The sequence below is a fragment of the Chaetodon trifascialis genome, chromosome 4, assembly GCF_039877785.1.
Source record: "Chaetodon trifascialis isolate fChaTrf1 chromosome 4, fChaTrf1.hap1, whole genome shotgun sequence".
NCBI classification, from domain to species: Eukaryota; Metazoa; Chordata; class Actinopteri; order Chaetodontiformes; family Chaetodontidae; genus Chaetodon; species Chaetodon trifascialis.
Window position 1 is genome coordinate 11,487,095 of NC_092059.1, and position 20,085 is coordinate 11,507,179.

General features: G+C 44.6%; 1 protein-coding gene across 9 annotated transcripts in view; it reads left to right on the forward strand.

Moving 5' to 3' along the window:
- elavl4 (ELAV like neuron-specific RNA binding protein 4) overlaps nt 1-20,085 on the forward strand; it is a 72,588-nt gene that overhangs the window by 22,872 nt on the left and 29,631 nt on the right. For 8 of the 9 annotated variants that reach the window (XM_070960217.1, XM_070960220.1, XM_070960225.1 and 5 more), the window contains 2 exons: nt 7,025-7,111; nt 11,133-11,379. In XM_070960217.1, coding sequence (XP_070816318.1) covers nt 7,025-7,111; nt 11,133-11,379 — 334 coding nt within the window. The remainder of the gene's footprint in view (nt 1-7,024; nt 7,112-11,132; nt 11,380-20,085) is intronic. The other variant, XM_070960224.1, reaches the window with a different exon arrangement.

Sequence of the window (20,085 nt, forward strand, 5' to 3'; positions counted from 1 at the left end):
TCAAGGCTGCAAGGCTCTCCAGCGCACGCTGTCAGACTAAAACGCCGTAGCAGAATTTTCTATGGCAATCAGCCACTGCCTTCTATATGTTGCCTCGCTGGCACATGCACACGGTATAGGAGCAAAGATCGTCTCTTGTGGGCATTTTCAATTACTCTGCACTGTACAGCAGTAGGGGGGATTAATCTGCTCGTTTGAATGCACACCACACTTAATGGTTTAGCTGGTGTGCCGCGGGCCTCGTCTGTTAGCTGTGCTGGTATACATTTAGGCTTTTGTGTCTCGCTCTCCCCTCTCTTCCTGCAGCAGCAGAAACCATTTCTAAATTACACCACTCTCCACATCAAGTTACACTGAGATTAGATTTTCACAGAAGATGGCCTCACCATAAATTCCCAAGTCAAACTCCAAATTGATTGTGTAATGACTTGTACAAAGCAACTTTATGGCATTTAGAAAGTGGCTGAAATAGTTTGGCTGCTGCGATGACAGCATATTCAAAAAGTGATTATACGTAGATGAATGTTCAGCTGAGAGCAGGCGTAGAACTTCACAAGGCCCGAAAAGTGCAGGATACCTGTTGTCTGAAAATAGGAATGAAATCATTTGATATTTCGTGATGTCACTCAGCATAGAAAGAAGGCTGCCACGAGATTAGCCAGAGGATACATTTCAGCTTGTCTATCAGTGATGTAGTAACCTCCTCTACATCTACATGTAGTTCCAAGTTATTCATTGCCTCCATCAAACTGTTCACTCATCAAGACAGATGACGGACGGCTGTCCTTTTCCCTTGCAGCTATTTGATTATATGAGCTCCGGTTCAGAGCCGAATCAATAACCAGATTAGCTAGGCACACGCAGACACACACGCACACACCCACACTCCGACATAAACTCAGCCACACCCTCACACAGTACCCAAGGCTGTGGAATGAATTCTCGAGTACAACGGTCGGTTGGTGTCTATGTGATTTAGCTCTATGCATTTGCTGCAAGGCAGACACGCAACACACTCTCACTCTTGCTCTCTCTCTCACACACACACACACACGCACACACGCACACACGCACACACGCACACACACACACACACACACACACACACACACACACACACACACACAAAAGCAGGCTGTGTCTGAGATGCAGCTGATGGGGGAAACAGTGATTAGATTAGGAGGAGCTCTGCCTCTGCTTCTTCTCTCTCCCTTGTTCTCGGCGTAAGTGCTGTGCTGTAGGTTTTGTTCTTATCCTATACCTCCAGGCTGTTTGAAGCTTTTTAAATACCTGTTCAACAAAGCCAATATTACCACTTCCAGCCTCAAACCAGTTTTAATTAGAACTCCTTCTGCGAATTATACAGAAAATTAAGTTCACTCGGAGGAGTTTACGGGCTTCTTACTGCTCATGGAAAATATTCCTGGAGACCCCGTTTTGGGAAAGTTGCTGCTGCCAGTTATCTTGTTCTTCAAGGCCTTTTTTTATACATATGACAAGCATTACTATAGACATGAGCAAGCCAGGAATGTACAGTTTCTAGTTGGCTGCACTCGCATGACACTGCTGAATTGCTTATTTCTGACCTGACACATGCAGGTGGGCCCAGTCGTGCTGTACAGTTGGGAAGTTGAGTGAATCTGTTGCATGTCTGCATATGTTTGTTTATGTATGCGCTGGTGTATTTTAGTGTTTTCCGCTAAAGATAGGAGACAGCCTCACTAAAATGGCTGGCTGCCTGCGCAGGTGCATGGCCACATTCACCTGCCAGCTACTTGTGGAGGTGGTGTCCTCGCTCATGACACATGGTGCTGACTCAGATGGATCAGCCTCCCTACTCTCCCTGCCTCACTGTCTGTTCCTGCGTCCTCTATCCTCTGTCCCAGCCCAGCTAAAAGCAACTTTAGCTCAACACATAAATGAGCATCGCATGGAAACACAAGCTACTCCCATAAATGCAATCCAGAGTGGTGCAGGTTTTTGTCATCGCAGTGTTGTGGACTCTGTTGCAGTGTCACTTCTGTTTATTCACAGAACGGTCACAGTGTGTAAAAATAACCAGGTTAGATCTTAACATGGTCATGGTAAATGTGATTTTTGTGTTATGAAGAAGGAAAAGGGAGAGAGAAAAAGGGCTGGGCCCCTTGGGAAGGATCAACCTTATATGTCATGTTAATGACAGGCGTGATGAAGACCTACTGTAGGCTGACAGCATTCTTCCTGTGTCTCCTGCGTTGTTTTTACCCCTTTTCTCTTATTCAGAATGTCTTTGTGCTTTCCGTTAATACTTACTGAATAAGCCATACATGTTAGATAGATATCACCACGACTAAAACCTTTAACCACATTAATGACATTTAATTAAGGATAAAATCCCATGTAGCGGATGAGACGATGATTTAGCCTCTCTAATCCACCAAAATGTCCTAGCTGAGGGTCTCAACAGTGATCACTCCCATCCGTCACACCCAGGGATTACAGCAGGACAGACAGCAATGCACAGCAGAGACATCTTGCTGATTTGACTGAGCTGAGAGCAGAGATGCTGGCTGCAGCAGCTAGAGCTGGAACAAAGGCTGGCAAGCTGTTGATGGGGATTTGACGCTGTTCAAGGGAAGACTGCTTTTGGGATGACGGTGCTGCGCTGACTTGCAGCTGAGGATTGGATGGAGAAATAGGGGGTCAGGGGCATCAGGCGAGGGACTGTTACTGGCACAGGAGTGAAACTAGGGGAACTGTGATGAGGACCTGAGAGGCCAGGCTAGGGCTAGGGCTTAGGGACAGGGACTTGAGCAGACAGGCAAAGCCAGGCCTTCAATTCCAAGGCCCAGTCCCCATGCTCCAGGCTTCAGCCAAACAGCTAGGCAGGTGTCCAGCTGATCTCACACCCCCACAAGGGAGGAACTGCAGAGCACCAGTCACTGGAGCTGCACAAATTGAAGTGTCATCTCCAGAGTCAAGATGCTCACCAATTTTCTGCATGCGTTGGTGCAGAGTTGGGATTCAGCCAGTGGACAAATGGCTCCAGTTCCGCCTACAGTTTGGCTCAGCAAAGGAGACTGTGATGTGTTTGTGTGTGTGTGTGTGTGTGTGTGTGTGTGTGTGTGTGTGTGTGTGTGTGTGTGTGTGTGTGTGTGTGTGTGTGTGTGTGTGTGTGCGTGTGTTTTGTCTGTGTGTGAGAGAAAGAGAGAGACTACATACTGTATGTATGGAGCACTGCAGGTCCTCAGTCGTTGTCCTTGAAAGATGTTCTGTCGTCTTTTGATTGCCCACAATGCAGCATCAAGCTGGTTTGGAGAAACATTTTTGAGATAAGAAAAAACCTGAGTAATAACAATCACCAGGTAAATCTCAATAGAGCAGAACGAGTTACATCACTTTAATTATGAACATATACATGCTGAATGTGGCCAAACCTTTGTTGTGCCAGACTCTTTACCCTTCAGAAACAATCGAAACCGAACAAAACATCAGACGTTTACCATCTGACAACAAAGAGTCTTTGCTGTGAAATATTCATCTTGAAATTCCTATGTACGTACATTCTGTCTGTCATATTCCTTGATAGTAGAGCCTAACCTGTCATCTCCTGACCTCTGACCTTACGCACGCATGTGCCAATTACCTGTGGGCTGTGAGGGAGTGTGTGGGAAAGCTGCATCGATCTCACTGAAAGACTGAAACATCACAAAAGAGAAAGAAAAGGGGTGGGGGTGGGGGGGAGTCACGCCAAAGTTAAATGAAAAATTGCTTACGTACACATCTTGCGCGCGGTCTGGAACATTTATTATTCTGAGTCACACAGAGAGAAAAGAGGTGGGGGAGGATAGAAGAAGAGAAGAATCCATTTGGTAAAGTAGATGCAGATCGATGAGAGTGGAGGCAGGCAGGCCAGAGTGCAACAGAGGAGGGGTGTGTGTCGCTGAGTATCTGTAATGTGTCTGTGTGTGTGTGTGCGCGCGCGCGTGTCTGCTTGCGTGCATGAGGCGTCCCAGATTACTTTCCCTGATTGATCCGGCCCAGCATCCGTCTGACCTGCAGGACATTTCAGAGCTCGGCAGATGCCGGTGGAGGTGGAGAGATGGCGAGAGAGAGACGGCCAGGAAGAAAGGGAGAGGAGAGAGAAAAATAACAATCAATAGCGCAGAGAGCATTACAGGGAGCTCGACTGGCCGAGAAGCGGAGATAGTAAAGTCGTATTAATCTCTTTGTGTCTCAGTCAGTTTGATAGGAACTCCAATTCAGTATCACTTTGGGGGACTGAGAGGGAGTTTCAGTCTGAGTTTGCAATATCAGGTGTGGCCACTTTACAGTCACAAAACAGGGACACAGCACAAATTATCACTATATTTGGATCTATTCATGTGCCTTAAAGTGTCTGCGTCTCATCAATCAACATTATTTTCTGTCGTCCGATTTTCTTATTTTAACAAGCCTAATAATGTCAAAAATAAGATGCATAAGGAAATCACCAATAATATCTGAAGCAAGATGGTGAGGCGAAGTCTAACAAGTCAGATGGTTGCATGCTGGCTCCATTTTGTAGCTGCCAGGCAGTGTGTCTATCAGCGGAGAGATCCTGCAGCATACTGTCTACTCCGCAGTCTCTACAGCCTCCATCTATCCTGGCCAAGTCAGGGTAAATTGATTGTCTAAGCTCTGTAAGGGAAGGGGGAGGGAAGCCTGCACCAGGCCAGCAATATAAAGTGGTGGTTTTATGATGTAAAAGCTCAGAGGAGTGACGAAGGTGAAAAGGACAGGAATGGAAGAAAAACTTCCTGGTCATCTGGATTTCAGCGTGTCTCATCAGAACAAAGTGAAAGAAAGACTTCAGATCGATTCATATACAGTAAATCTAAAAGAAAGCTGCGTGTGCCTTCGGTGTTTTCGACTGGTAGAGGAAAACAAATGTTTACTCCCCTTCCTTGCTGTTGGCGAAGGAGGCTCGTCCTATTTGACTGCAGTACCCAGACACCATTGGCCGGGAGCCCAAGGAGACAGGAAGCACTTTTGTGGCATCAAATATTAATGGCGTTATAGAGTGTATTGATTATATAATAAGTTTTCCCAGCATCTGAGCACAGACTGAAATGTATTCCCTGAATAATTGAAAATGTATCCATGAGCGGTTTTTCATCTCAATGGTTGGTGAATGTAATTGCATTGCACCCTTATTCCAGTGTTATTTGAGATTTTATCAGAAGACGCACATGTGTGTGTTCATGTGATAAACGCAGGGACAGCGAGAGTATGAAGAAAGATGAAATTGTGCGCCGCGCGTCTGTGTGTGTTGTGTGTGTGTGTTATGCCTGAGACTGCGTTTGTTTTATCGAATGGTTGAGCACTGAACACTGACACTGAGCAGTGTTTTTGGAAATGGGATGCAGAGACTTACACGCACTTCTGAGAAATGCGATATTCGCTTTTGCCAACTTTATGCTCTCTAGCAATATACGTTGGCTGTTGAAATGGAGACTCATGTACATCTGCTTGCTGCTTCTTACATTTTTATCACCACATTTGTACATGCTACAGTAACACTGCGCTGTCTGCTTGCTGCAACACACCATTCCCTTCCGCGCTGACACAGTATGTACGCTGACGGCTTTGCAGAATGGGTGAAAAATGCTCTTGATGTTTCACCGCTGCCTAACATTTTCTTTTTTCAGGGTAGCTTTTCAACTTTACATTTCACAGCAATGTTGATCCACTATACTTTATGTGGTGGCTGCAAACTGTTGCTAGCGTGGGCACCTCAGCCCCAGGGGTGTAGCTATCCCTGGCACTGTCCACTCTTTCAGATGGTTATAGATACACCACGCTGGCTTCGGCACAGTTGCGTGAGGTTGATCTAATACAGCTAATATCTTGTATCATATAGTAGAAATGAAATTTAAATAAAAACCTAATGTTTCTGACCAATAGAAAGTGGTTGTTCCTATTTTATACAGCATCCCTTTAGCCCTCACCAGACTAAAACAAAGGTGGCTCAATGTGATATTTCTATGCGATCATCCCCCAAATATCTCAATATTCACCATTACCTGTCAGACAGTAGTAACACCATTCCTTGTCGTCTTCTCTACCCTGACCTCTCTGCCCCTCTGTATCCTCTTTTTGCCTTTCAAGCTGACAGTTCACTCTCATTTAGACCTCCATTATGCATTCCTGCCTAAGTTTACAAGACACATTGACAACAGAACATGTACAGACTCACTCTCTCTCCTCCCCCACCTCTGTCTCTCCCTTTCTTTGAAGTATTGGAAGTGTCTTCCCCATTACTCAGCCCTCGCCTTTTCTTCCTCCTCCCATCTGATCCCTCGCTCCCTCTCCTCATCTCTCTGAAGGAGTAAATGAAGGCAGAGGTCATACCTCCTCTCTTCCTCCTCTCCTGCTAAATTGGCTGCTTGCAGCATCCGTGGATAGCTGCAGGCATTTAAGCCCCCTGTTCTGGAGAGCTAGTGAACAGACTTCCTGCTCATTTGTGGCATTTCTGTCTCTTCAACCACCGGCTTGTTTACCCACAGAGAGCAAGAGGGAAACCCTCATTATAAACTCTGCCAAGGTCATTGCAGTCACCACACCAATCTGCCGGCTTCAACACACACATGCAGTTTTATTCAATCCACTCAAATGACGAAAAACAACTGAAGAAATAATATCTTTAATCCCCCATTTCTATCTCAGCAATTCCTTTTTCAGCATGAGGCAATATTTCAACAATTTGAGTCATACAGTTTTCCAAATCTCAATCATCACCCTAATTTATTTTTCCCCACTGACGAATCACTCATCTCAGCCAGCCATAACAACCAAAAACAAAAATCCTGAGCCACCTGTCTTTTAGTTTTACTGGTGGAATGACTGTAAAAGGTGTAACTGTATTTTTCCAGTGAGCCGCCATTTTTCCCATCACCCCCACCCCCCACTCCCCAAATCCCACTCCAACCCTAACCTTGTAAAGTGAGTGTATGATGCTGACGGTGGGCTGTGCGTCCCTCCCTCCCTGTGCTCCGCTCCATAGGGGTCGACAGAGACACAGTGGCGTCAGGCAGAGCTCCCACAGCTCCAGGGCTGGGCAGAGAAGGGATTGCTGACACAGCCAAAGATGGTAAGGAGACGACTGCTGCCAAATGGGTGGCCCAGCCATTTTACACACCCATGAAGTAATATGATATGATATTGTACTGTGTTTACATAAATACGCTGTGGTTGGTGATGCTGCTGACTGGGACAGATGGAACTAGAGCAGAGACTGATGGATGGGACCAGAGGGCAGGAGGGAGGACCTGGGGTTGCAAGGGTGGAGGAAGGTGTGCAGAGATGAGCTGCCTATGTGTTCATCCATTGTATATGTTTGAAGAAGCCAGTAAATTATGATGCAAATGCTTCAATTTCTATGGATATCTTCATGTTTTTGTATCTATACTAGATCCATTATGAAATCAATTGTCTTGTTTATCCTCCATTTACACATGCAAAGCTGCACCCGTGGCCATTTCTGATGGACCTCTACTTCCCTGCAGACACATCGACACTCACTCAAGTTTCTCGCTACAGTAATTTGTCTTCCTCTCGCCCTTTCCTCTGTATTGAACACTCCCATGCACAAACAGTGGCTTCAGCATTGTTTGAGTCAAGCCAAATCGATTTCTATTTCTTAAGACGCCCGTTTTACGAATGACCATCAGGTTATCTTTTAACTTCGAAGGGGAACCATTTATCCTAAATTCTATCCAACACAATCTCACACATTTATGTTTCCAACAACTGCACGCTGTCCACATGTATTACTTTTCAGCCAGAAGCCCGGCGCTGGCTCTGCCTCTGCCTCCTACATGAGTGGAATTATAACTTGCAAGTAAAAGAAGTTGCATCTTGAGGCTGAGAGCTTGAGAGGGCTGCGTGTTGTACCAAGTCAACAGGACATACAGTGAGTTCTGTCCACAGCACTAGGTTCCACAGTGGGAGAGCAGGGGCAGCCAGAGTGCTCACAACCAACATGAAGTGGACTGCTGAGCAGCACAAATGCTGGTGGGCAGGGACAAGGAGAGGAATATAATTGGCCACTGGGACTCGGCAGGTTCCTGTTAATTAGAGGCAGCCATTTTGGTGTAAAAACTCCTCGGAAAGCGTCCCATGGAGTTGAAAGTCTCTCTGACAGAATGGAGCCCAGCAGGGAATGTAAACAGATTTAATAAGGCCCTCTCCAATCAACTCTGTTATGGCTAGATACTATTCTCTCCTTCCTCGCCGCGCTCCCTCTCCCCCTCTGTCTTTCTCGGTCTGTCTCTATATCTCTGTTGTGGTAGAGTGGTGAGTGAGTAGGAAAGGATACTGTCAAAAGAACAATTTGCATGCAGCTCTCATCTTGAGAGCTTTTAGACATCTCCCTGTCTGTTTGTTTTCTGCTGCGGGCTCGGGCCATTGTTCTCTCTCTCTCTCTGTATGTGTGTGTTCGTGTGTCTGTTCGAGTAAGTGCTCTTCCACTCACTGCTGAGTGTGAATGCATAGAAGTGTGTGCACGCATGCGAGTGAGTGTGTGTGCGTGGAAAACGAGAGGATGGAAGCAGATGCAAAAATAAACTTCCATTTTTCTGGAGCTGCTCCTTAAATGTTCAGAGGAAAAGAAGAACACAAAATAATCTGAAATACAGCCTTTTTTATGAAAGGTCCTCCTAAAGTCAGAGAAAAGATGGATGTTTGAACCCATGTAAGCCCCCGTTTGTTATCCCAATACATTGCTCATATAGTCATTTACAGATCGAGATATTCCCAGTTTTAAGTACTGGGATAAAGACCACAGGCCGCTTGCTGTTCTGCACTTCTTATGAAAATCAACTGCGCACTGTTCGACTTTTCTAGTTGTCCTTTTGATGGTAAACCAGTAAACTGTTTTGAACCCATTTAAATTTCTTCTTCAACAGAAAATAACAGCAGTTACTCTTCAACATGTCAATGGTATAACTAAAGAGTTATCATTTGGCTGCTGTTACATTTATCACCATCTCTGCTTACTACTGCACGGACGCAGATAGATGAAAGTACAGTGATTAAAGTACTCACACTGCAAATGTCTAAAATGGTTTTGAGAACTATTTCTGGACAAACTGGGAAATTTTTAAGTTCCGCTTTGAGCTATATTATTAGAACACAGGTCCGGTCTTTTGATAATCCAGAAATAGAGTGAAATACGACTCGTGTGCCGTTCCTCCCTTGCTAAAACCAGCCCTGCTTCCAAGTGCAGCCTGTCTGCGTGTACTTAAGAATAGTTAAAAATAGACCGCGAGCTGAATGGCTGAGCAGGGAAAAGGGAGAGATCTGAGTGATGACTTTAAAAATTTGATTGAATCAGATTAAAGAATATTTGCATCTTAATTTGGGTTTCAGCATGTTAGGTCATTACAGTGCCTGTGCAGCAGTATGATGGAAGCTTGTGAGTTTGTGCTAAAATGGGCATGGACAGGCCTTTTTGTGGGGATTTGCTGGAGTTTATGATCCTTTATGCAGAATCAGAATCACAGTAGGAAGAACCACACACACATACTGTATGTTACAAGGACTACAAGATATATTATCAGTGCAGAGGGACACTGCAGGACATTCAAAAGATTAGAAATAAACATGATAATCAAATATTCTATCAGCAGTCAGTTTTCAAGCATGAGTAAAGTCAGAATGATGCTTTCTGTACCTTTGCCTGGAACAGAGCATCCATCTTCTTTCTGTCTCTTTTATCTTCCCACTATTTAGTAATTAGATTTAGTTGTCTCTACTCTTTCCGCTTGCGAAGCTCTGACACCCCCTTCGCATGCACACTCACACATATATGCGACAAAAGCCATTAATTTGATCGAAGAAATGTTTTTTTATGCAAATGTATGAATAATTTCTCCTCACACGTTGCTTTGGTTGGAGAGTAATGTTCGTTCAGGATGAGCATTTATGTTAAATATGTATCAGAGTGCTCCGGTAGAAAAGAAAAGTGCAACCTGCCTCCCTCCTCCTCCGACTTTTGACTCTCGCTCCTTCTCAGCATTTTTTTTTTTTTTTTGCTCTTGTTCCTCATGCTTACAGCAAGCTCATGGATCCCTTTAGAACACTCTGATCGTTAGATGCTCTGGAAAACCAGATATGAAAACACAAACTTCTCTCTGTCACAGCAGCAGCATCAGCAGTCACACAGCAAGCTGAGGGGCTGCCCCCGCTGCCGCCCCCTCTGACAACTGTCAGAGAAGCCTTCATAGATGCCCCTTACTGTCTTATTTAGCTGTGTAGCCTGTCTGCGTCCAGTGTTTGTTGTGTTTCTCAATGTTTAGAGATGTGTGTTCACTATATGTTTAGTTAGGGTTTAGCAATGTTTTGATTGAATGTTGATGCATCGTAATACACACGCTGTGATATGAGAGGCAATTTGTTTTTCGCCAAGTTGATAATTGGATGACAACATGGCTGCTCATAAATATCAGCCTCCTTTCACTGGAAACCGTCATCCATAAAGGCAACTTTGCAGCTATTTATTTACTCTGCCTTGTAATACGAAAATCAAAAATGATTAAACACCTGGAAAATCAAGGTGTTTCATCAGATCGATGCCAAATCCTGAAAAACAATATGATATAAAGCACAACCATTCAAGGATTTGCAACATTGCCCTCAATAATCAACCCAAATCTGGCAAAAAGCTCTCGTGGTTCACTAATTTCTGTCATCTCATTATATATTGTTAAATGAACCCAAATATGCATCATGTAACACGATTCCACACTGTGAGGAACACTGTGAAATTCCATTGTTCAAGCAGTGATATACTGTATGCACAAAGCTTGTTTGGGACCTTTTAAGTGTGTTTTTCACAATCTGGAAACAGGCCTTCAAAAGCCGTTTTCACCCAGACTGCTGATTTGACTTAATGCAACAGGAGTCATGCATTTTCAAAAATTAGTTTTGAAAATAGGCTCTTTGCATGCCGTCCTACATATTCAGTGTTCCATACTGCTACAGAAGCCTGTGCTAATGAATGCCGTCTCTCTTCTTCTTCCTCCCTGTCTTTTTTCTCTCTATGGTACCTCCACTCGCCTCCCCCCTCTCTCCTCTTCTTCTCTCACCTCCTCACCATTACCCTGCTCCAGATCATCAGTAACATGGAGGCTCCAGTGACAAATGGCCCCAGCGGAGGAGGCACCACAGCCAACGGGCCGACCACCAACAGCCGCGGCTGCCCCTCGCCCATGCAGACTGGCCCAACAAACGACGACAGCAAGACCAACCTCATTGTCAACTACCTGCCCCAGAACATGACCCAGGAAGAGTTCCGCAGCCTGTTCGGTAGCATCGGCGAGATCGAGTCCTGCAAGCTGGTTCGCGACAAGATCACAGGTACAAAATGGAGCGTGCTTATGCTGTGCTGGGATATTGCTGTGTCCCAAAATATAAACTTTCCATGAGACAATAATCTGCTTAGCCCTCGTATCACTTGAGGTGTACCCAATAGGTTTTGAAAAGATATGAGAAGCTGAAAGTTTGTAGGATTTCTCAGCCCATACAGGAGCAGGTACTTCAATGAAGTAAAAACATGAAAATCACCTAAAGTGAAGTCAAAGCAGGCTGACGCACTCGCAAGCAGAAGCAGGGATAAATTAGGAGATAGTGTAGTATAATGTGTGATGATTTGGTGGTCCCCAAAGGCATTTCCTTCAGAGGATAGAGAAAAGGGAAAAGCACAAGGTGAGCTGCTATCCTGAGCTTCCCTAAAGCACGAAGGGATTTAGATGCTTGCTTTCTATTCTGGCAGTTTTTGCTGGTCTGATCCTGGGACTTTAAGACTGGACTTCCTATTCACTACAGCATCCAGCTTTTGAAGTATAATACTTTAGCCTCAGCTCTAAATTCTCAACAAACCACAATCTAAATTTTCTTCGTCAGTCACAATCTTCTTTTTCAAACATATTTGCATTGAAGCAGACAGCTTAGGTGCTGAAGGGACTGTTCGTAGAATGCTGAAAGAGCAAAATGTAGGTGTAGATAGACGGTCTGGCCGGACACTGTCGAATGTGGACACACCTGTAAAGAATTAAATCATTTGTACACAAACCCACTGTCAAACATCTTTCCAGACAGCTCAAGTGTTGTAGAGTATCCTTTGAATGCGACGTCTGCCACAACAAGAAATCCATCTCCGTGTGTTCAAGCGCCGTGACTCAGCAGTGCAGCAAAGTGCCACATGTTCTCCAGAGGTGTTTAAATTAAGCAGCACTTCGCGGTGCTAATCATGGCCGTAATCTGGGCGTAGTGGCTGTGTGGGTGGTCATACAGCAGATGGATCAGGTGGGGGAGGGTTGGGGTGGTGCGGCTCTGTGATAATGCTCCATAATGGCTTTCATTTTAGATCCTACTTACTGACACTCTTCTCCTGATAATCTCATTAAAGAGCACCAGGCAGGCAGGCAGTCTAGATCACGCAGGCATTCTCAGAGAGCAAGCAGCTGAGGAGAGTCAACACACAAGTACAGACATATACGCCAGCATACTCACAGAATTAGATTTCCCGTAATAGATTAAGTACAACCGAAAGGCCAATGGGGATGACAATTTTGACTGCAAACCGGAGATGGCCACTAGCCCAGCCATTCCTGCCTCCTTCTGTTCTCTCCTCCTTTGAAGCATATTCTGCAGCTCAACAATGCCTCTTTAGGACCACCTTCCTCTTCCTCTTCCTCTGTAATGGGCCACAAAATGGAGCCTGAGAGTCTGATACACCAGGATAATGGAGGATGGTGTGAACAAAAATAACACTGGGATACCACATGCTATCATCATCATCACCATCACCATGTTCTCTCTCCACCCGATTTTCCCCTCAAGTGTGATTTGCCAAGCAGCAGCAAGGAACCAAGCTAACAGCAGATATTTGGAGGGAGTTTAAAAGAACGAACAGAATTGCTGTAAACCTGCTCGGGCCCTAAATGGGGAATGTGAGAGAGGTAGAAATGTTTGTTCGCTCACTTCTAAACCATTTAGGGTACTTCTCTGCTCTGCACTACAAGGTCTCTCTGATGACTTAGCATCAACGCAAAAAGTTATAAATAAATCCTGCCCTCCCTCCATCTCCTCCCTGTGGTGCATGCCTGTTTTATTCTCCCATGGGTGCAATTTCCTCGTGCAAACTTTTAGGCTAACAAAGCACAGATCCCCTCTTCTAGCACGGAATGCCAAGGGGCTTTATACTCTCTAACAGTCATCCAAATCATTAACAGACTAAGCCAGGTTTGCAGGAGGGCTGGGTGAAGGCAATGCTGCTGGGTAGTAAAGAGAACCCCATTTTTAGAGGCTGATACGTATATACACCTGTACTCGTTCTCATCTGTCATAAACATCTGCACGTTGGTTTAAGATGGATAGGTGCTTTTATCCAGATTTCAGAGTAAGTCAGGAGGATTTTTTACATTGTTGAATTTTCAGTTTGAAACTTCTTGAGGATAGTTAGAGTGTGCTGTAGCTATACATTATTCATATTGATGGGAGCGTTCAGGCCTTCATACTCTGTTATGCAGTGTGAAGGAGTATGATGAGTATAGAACAAAGTTTAAGAATTTGAATAAATTCACTGACTGAAAATTTTAAAACATGTACTCGGATAATAGTTTCAATATTTTAGCATTACAAGACTGAAGGTTTCCGCCAGTGAATTCACTGATTCAAGCAGTCTTTTGCTGCATGTGCCATCAGTAAGGGTGCTTACATTTTGTGTTGTACTTTTCTGTCAGCCTTACGATTTCAAATGCTGACAACTGCACTCACAAGCAAACATTAGTCAGTGTTGGCTTGCTTGCATCTCACGATATATGTTTCCCATCGGTGTTTGCGGCTTGACCAACCTGTGAGTGTTTGCTGACAAGGTGTGAACCTCTCAAAGGTAGGAGAGACAGACAGGTCCTCAGCGTCCTCTCAGCTTCCTGTGGACTTGCTCTTGTCAGCTCCAATGATGCCAGCGTGGCGTGAGGGTCGGGCGGGTGTGGGAAGGCGTAGACACCCCAGCTCCGTCTGTCACCCTGACTGACTTCAGCTGGTAGAAAAGCCACCTCTGGGTGTCTTTCTTGCTCCCCACACGCCTGCCTGCTTGCCTACCTTCCTGCCTGCCTGCTTGCACAACTACCTCTGCCTGGTGCTCTCATAACACGTCAGGGACATGCAGGTTAATCTTTTATTTAAGGCTAGCTTACACGCACCTAGCTGCAGCCCACACACGCTTGCACATAAGCCCCAGGCCTCCACCTGTGAATTTCCTGGCTGCCTGTGTACTCTTAAAGAGAAGATATTTTAAGTGTGTCGTTTGAATTATATTTTGTCGTAGCATTCATATTTGTATTCCAGGCAGAGATAATGCTAACATATACAAATGCTTATGACAAGGGCATCATGGCTTTGACTCACTGCACAATAGATGGTTCCGCTTACTGTCCATTCTTTCTTTCTTTAAAGGAAGAAAAACATATATTTAAGTTGAAAATTGCCAGTCTGAAAGCTCACATCTCGAGCAACGGTGGAAAAGCTCCTTACCGACATGTGCACCTTATGGAGAGCTAGAAAAAAAATTCACGTGGACCTTGCAGCATACTGAATCAGCACTCATGGATCTATACACACACACACACACACACACACACACACACACACACACACACACACACACACACACACACACACACACACACACACACACACACACAATTGGGTCCTTGTCAGTAAGTTCAGAATAATTTTTCTGCATCAGCTGCATTTCTGCTTGAGAAATGAATGCATTTGTTTTCATTATGACATGGAGGAGAAGAAAATGGCTTTTCATGCTGGAACAAGAATTGATTGCACTGGGGTGGGGGGGTTGAGTGGATTTATATTGTTATGGACAACCATTTTTGTGGATTCTCATGTTCCGCCAATAACACTGTGAAGTTACAGTAGCCAGTAAGTCTTACATTGTAGAGACAGATAGGAAACTTGGATATGAGTAAACAGTTCACCATGTTTACTAGCTGCAGCGTGTCCGCCCTACTCTGGCTGTCTGCGTTTCCTTTGTCCTCAGGTAGACTTAGCATTTGCCTATTGTCAGCTTTCAGCAGTAAGCTTTACTCCACTTTTATTGATGGAAACAGCATTTTTTTTTTCTGTGCAGATGAATTAATTCTTATCTCTACATCAAACCCTGTAAAGACATCATCCCAAAGCACACTGACTGAAGCTTTTTGTGCACACTACTCTTGTCACCTTCCATGTGTTGGTTTTATACATGGAATCTGGGGAGCTGATGCAAATCATAGTGACAATGTAGCAAGCCAAGCAGATGTTGGCTATGAAAAATAGATGGACTGTGATGTCAGCTGTGGAGTAGTTCAAGCCAGAGCACCTCTGACAGACAGCAGCCTCTGTACCATGTGAGAGCCTGCTGCGAACCCAATTCTTACGTAAGGACAGGTAGGCCTTATTCATACTGTAGGTGCGAAAAACATCTCAGGTTTGCTGAATTTGGCATGCTTTGCACGCACATGGCAGTGGTCCGAGCAGCGCACTTCCATTAGTTTCATTGTCGTTCCATTTCTGTTATGGAACATCAAGTGCACCCACAAATATCGCAAACATAAAATATGCATCTGACCTTGATCTGCAAGGACAGACGGGTGGAGCTTAGCTCCTGCACACGGTGTGTGTCAGTCTAACAGGGAGCAGATCAAAAATTCACCATATAAACCTCAGTTTACCCACAGCTTTTTGTTGCTACTGAAATATACATTGACAACACGCTCAGGAGCAAAGCTGATTCTCTTTGTACTTCAGATTGCAAGCCGAGCTGTTTTTCACATCATTACTAGAGTGACAGGAACAAAACTCGCTATTATCTCTCTGTTTGATTGTATGATCAGACCCATTTACTTCTTCCAAAACACCTAAACAACACAAATGCAATATTGTTCTGTGTGGTGACAAAGCATACGTACTTTTTAAGTCCTTACTGAAATCATGCTGAGGGAGATCCATTGCAGAGTTTATATCTCACATACAGGCTGCATTTATCTTAACCTGAAATGGACTGAAGGCTGAAGATAGCGTGAACAAAGCTGACAGGGAATGAGATGAAAAAAGGATTTGACATCTCCAAAGCCAGGTATTAAGAGAGCTGCCAGCCTCCGAAGTGCAGACACAAGGAGCCAGACAGACATTAAAGTTTCAGAGTCCCAGGTCCAGAGAGTGTCCTGCCCCCCACCTCCCCTCCTCCTCTGCTTAGGACCCAGAATCGGACGCCCTTAGAGCTTGCTTGGCTGCACTGCTTCTCCTGTGACCCTCATTTCAGAGTGTCTCTGTCCCCTCTCATCTCATTCCACTCTGAGTGCCCTTTACATGGAACACAGAGGTTGTGACTGTGTCCCCTGTGTCAGCCTCAGATCCAGAGGCCGAATGCGCCTCAGGGCTGGTTCCTCGCCCTCTGACCCTCCACTTGAGTGCACTGTACCTGGGCAGGACAGAGCCAGACGGTCCCTTTGTCCCCAACATGTGTGCTGCAGGACTGGGGGTGGACAGCTGAGGACTTGTGGGCCCATTCCCTCTGTGCTGGGGTCCAAGCAGGTGCAGCGGAGTAGGCTCCGCCATCCTGACATAACAGGGTTATCCAAGACTTAAAGGGGCTTCTCTGTCTGTCAGCTTGCCTCCTCTTTCTCAGATGCACAGCCAGCCCACACACTGCAGGCTGCAGTCCACTGGCCCCACGGCTCAGGGAGCCACCACAAGGGGGTGGTTTACATGCATGTGTGTGTCTGTCCCTGAGCCTCTACGTGGGCAAGTGTGTGTCTATGCGTGTGTGTTGGTGGAAGCAGGGCCTTGGGAACTGAGAGTGGGAGCCTCCTGACTGCAACAGTGGCTGCTACCTTGGCAACCCAGGAGGGAAAGATGTGTTGAATGAGTGAGTGGGAGAGGGATCTACAGTAGATGCATGTGTGCGGGGGACGTGGCTCTGTTTATGAATTTAGTTATTTAAATGGGCTGAATACATGCCACATGATATGCTCTAACTGTACTGCTAACATTTGAGGCACTGTAGCCTTTTGTCTTTGCATTTATCATTTTTGCAAACTCACTCAACTCCCTCTCCACTATGGAGTTGACCCTCTTTAAGGTAAGTGAAATGTCTTCTGACATGAAGGTGGTGACAGGGCACCTTTTGAAATGTTGGGGAGCGCTGGCCATCAAAAATAGCACTACCTCAAGTTGCTGCTACAGCAAGGGGCAAAACGTCAGAGGGTGAGAGAGGATGGAAGCAGTGGATGTGACACATTTATTTTGACAATGTGAAATGTTTTTTTTCCTCCCCTTTGCCTCGTCTTAAAATGTCGCTAAATTCAAGACTGACTGAACGGATTTGCCTGTCTCTGGGAAGAAGGCGCTGGACCTCTCAAGGTGTGTTAGCATCACTGGCTCATAGCTCTGATGATCCCTGCAAGCTGCAACTCCTCCCTCACCCCTTTTTGATGCTTCTGTCCACCCATGACTTCTGAATGATAGGCAGACTTGCCTGCTGACAGGGCGAGGGAACAACTAGACGTGTTTTATAGAAAGCCTTTAAAACGTCCCTTCACATAGATTTTTTTTTTTTTTACCAGCTTTTTCATTTTAGGAGATTGCTAAAAATTCGTGCAGAGCTTTTTCCATTTATTGGGCATGATGCACTACACAAAGTTCTTACTTTATGGCGATGACTAAAAATGAAATTATAAAACTACGCACGAACAGAGGACGAACAAGTGAATAATTTCAAACAGAATTGGAGCAAGTTGGCAGTTGTATCACCACTGCAGAATGCCTCTACTCCAAGTAAAACCGTATAATGTCTGTTTTGACAACACAGTCAGTGGTTCAAATTAACTTTTTGAGACTGTGACTGTAACACTACTCAGACAACAGTATTAAGAACAATAAATTGCAGGGAGGCTCAGTAAAATAGAGGGTTCTTGCAGCTATGTGTTTCATTCGGTAGCTACCACTCTAGATCAAAGAGTCTATAGTGCGTTTCCTGATGATAGCAAGAGATGAAGATGCTTTCATGTCTGCAGTACAGGGCTCTTAGTCACATAATACAACAAAAAGGCACAAAATAATGACAGGCAATATGCAACTGGAGTCTCTTACTATGTGTACCTTACGATGTGCTTGACAGTGTCATACATGGATATGTTTGACTTGATTATATGCCTGTAAATGTGCTGTAGCTATGCATACATATATTTTGCTTTTGTTTGCACTTATTTATGTACCTATATGTCATTTTGCATAGGTATGTTGTGCCAATTTTCACTGTCTGCTGTGTGAGGTTGTGTATGTGTGTGTACACACTGAAGGGGGAAAGGAAAAATTACAGTGTGGGGCCAGCAGGCAGGACACTCGCTCGAAGTACACTCATTTTCTCATCTCACACATTGGGCAACCTGCTGCTCCTCAGGAAACGAATAATGGCTTAGTCATAACACCTCGCTAACACACCAAAGAGCTTCTCACTAGAAATAGCAGTGATTTTACCACGGAAAAACATGCCCACCTCCCTATACAATTTATGTCAGATTGTACAAATAGTCTGCCAAGAGTGGGGGTGAGTCCAAATTAGCCCCCACCTCTTCACTCCCACAGCCAGTGTGGTTAGTCCTTTAGTGAAACTGGACATGGCACTATGTGATAAAGCACTGAAGTGTTACCTAAACCTGAACGTAATGTGTGATGACATGTTTTGGCAAATGCATGAGTGCATACACATACTGTACCCATACAATATAATATCATTAAGAAAGCCTAGATTCTTACATTTATATACTTCAAATGGATCCCATTTGAGGACATTCTTTATTACGAGACCTCTACCATATTAAATTTACATTCTTTTTATTAAGAAGCCCCCTTTCATTGCCATTGCACATCTACTTGTGTCGTTACAACTGCTGTAGAATTTGCACAACTGGCATTGTAAGCAGCTTATGAATCAAAGGCAAATGAATATCAAACCTCATTAAAAGGCCATTATGAAGAGCAATACATCATTTGGGTTCTTGGTTTTAATTGACAATTAAAATATATAAGTTAATGTATCCATTAAGGTAATTGATCAGCACAAGGCTGATTTTTCTGTTAGCTACAACCCCATTAGAGGCTATTTATCATGCATTTTTAATAGCTTCTCTATATTGCCTCAGATAGAGCGCTTCCTCAAGTTATTTTTTTTTTCTGTAATTATGAAATACTAGGAGAAAGCCTTTGTCAATAAAATCTATCAGCATCTTTTTTTCCCTAATTCTGTTCTACAGCATTTCTGTAACCTTATGTTAATTTTTGATTCAGCAGCAGTGAAGCACCAGTTTGGTAGATGACATGACTAGTGGCTGACTGACATGGGTTTGTCGATGGCCAGTGCTGATATTTAGAGAGCAGGACGGCTTACGGCAGATATACAATGCTGATAGCATGTTGTTGTTGTCTCTGATTGCCTAAGCAGATGTGCACACAGTAGCACCCAGCAGCATCTCTTTGTATGTGGCCCAAATGAACATCTATATAACACTAATGTATTATTCCCTTGAACATAATTTATGCCTTATGAGTGCAGGCATCGTCCAATGCCGATTATTTCAGAATGCCAGGTACGGGTCTACCACCAGCCATGACGTTGAACATTATTTACTTTACAAACAGCTTTATAAACACCATGATTTGCTTCGTCTTTACATCACGGTAATAGCTTTTGTCCGGCGTTCTAATAATGTCAAGCAGCATGGGCTGGCCTCTTCCTTGCATTCCAATAAGACGTCGTGGTAGGCTAAATGATGCTGAGCCTTCCTAAACTGCATCTAAACTGTGCTTAACTGCGGTGTGTTGAGCCGGCACAGAGCGCAGCACTGTCATGGTGTGATCCAAATGCAGGCAGCATGCAGGGCTGATCCTGCTGGGGAGTTCTGAGGTGAACAGGGCAGGTGTTGTGACAGGCTGAAGCCAACTATACTGCCTGCCTCCTCTTTCTGCGTGCATATTGTAGGTCACAGATGGAAAAGCGCTTAC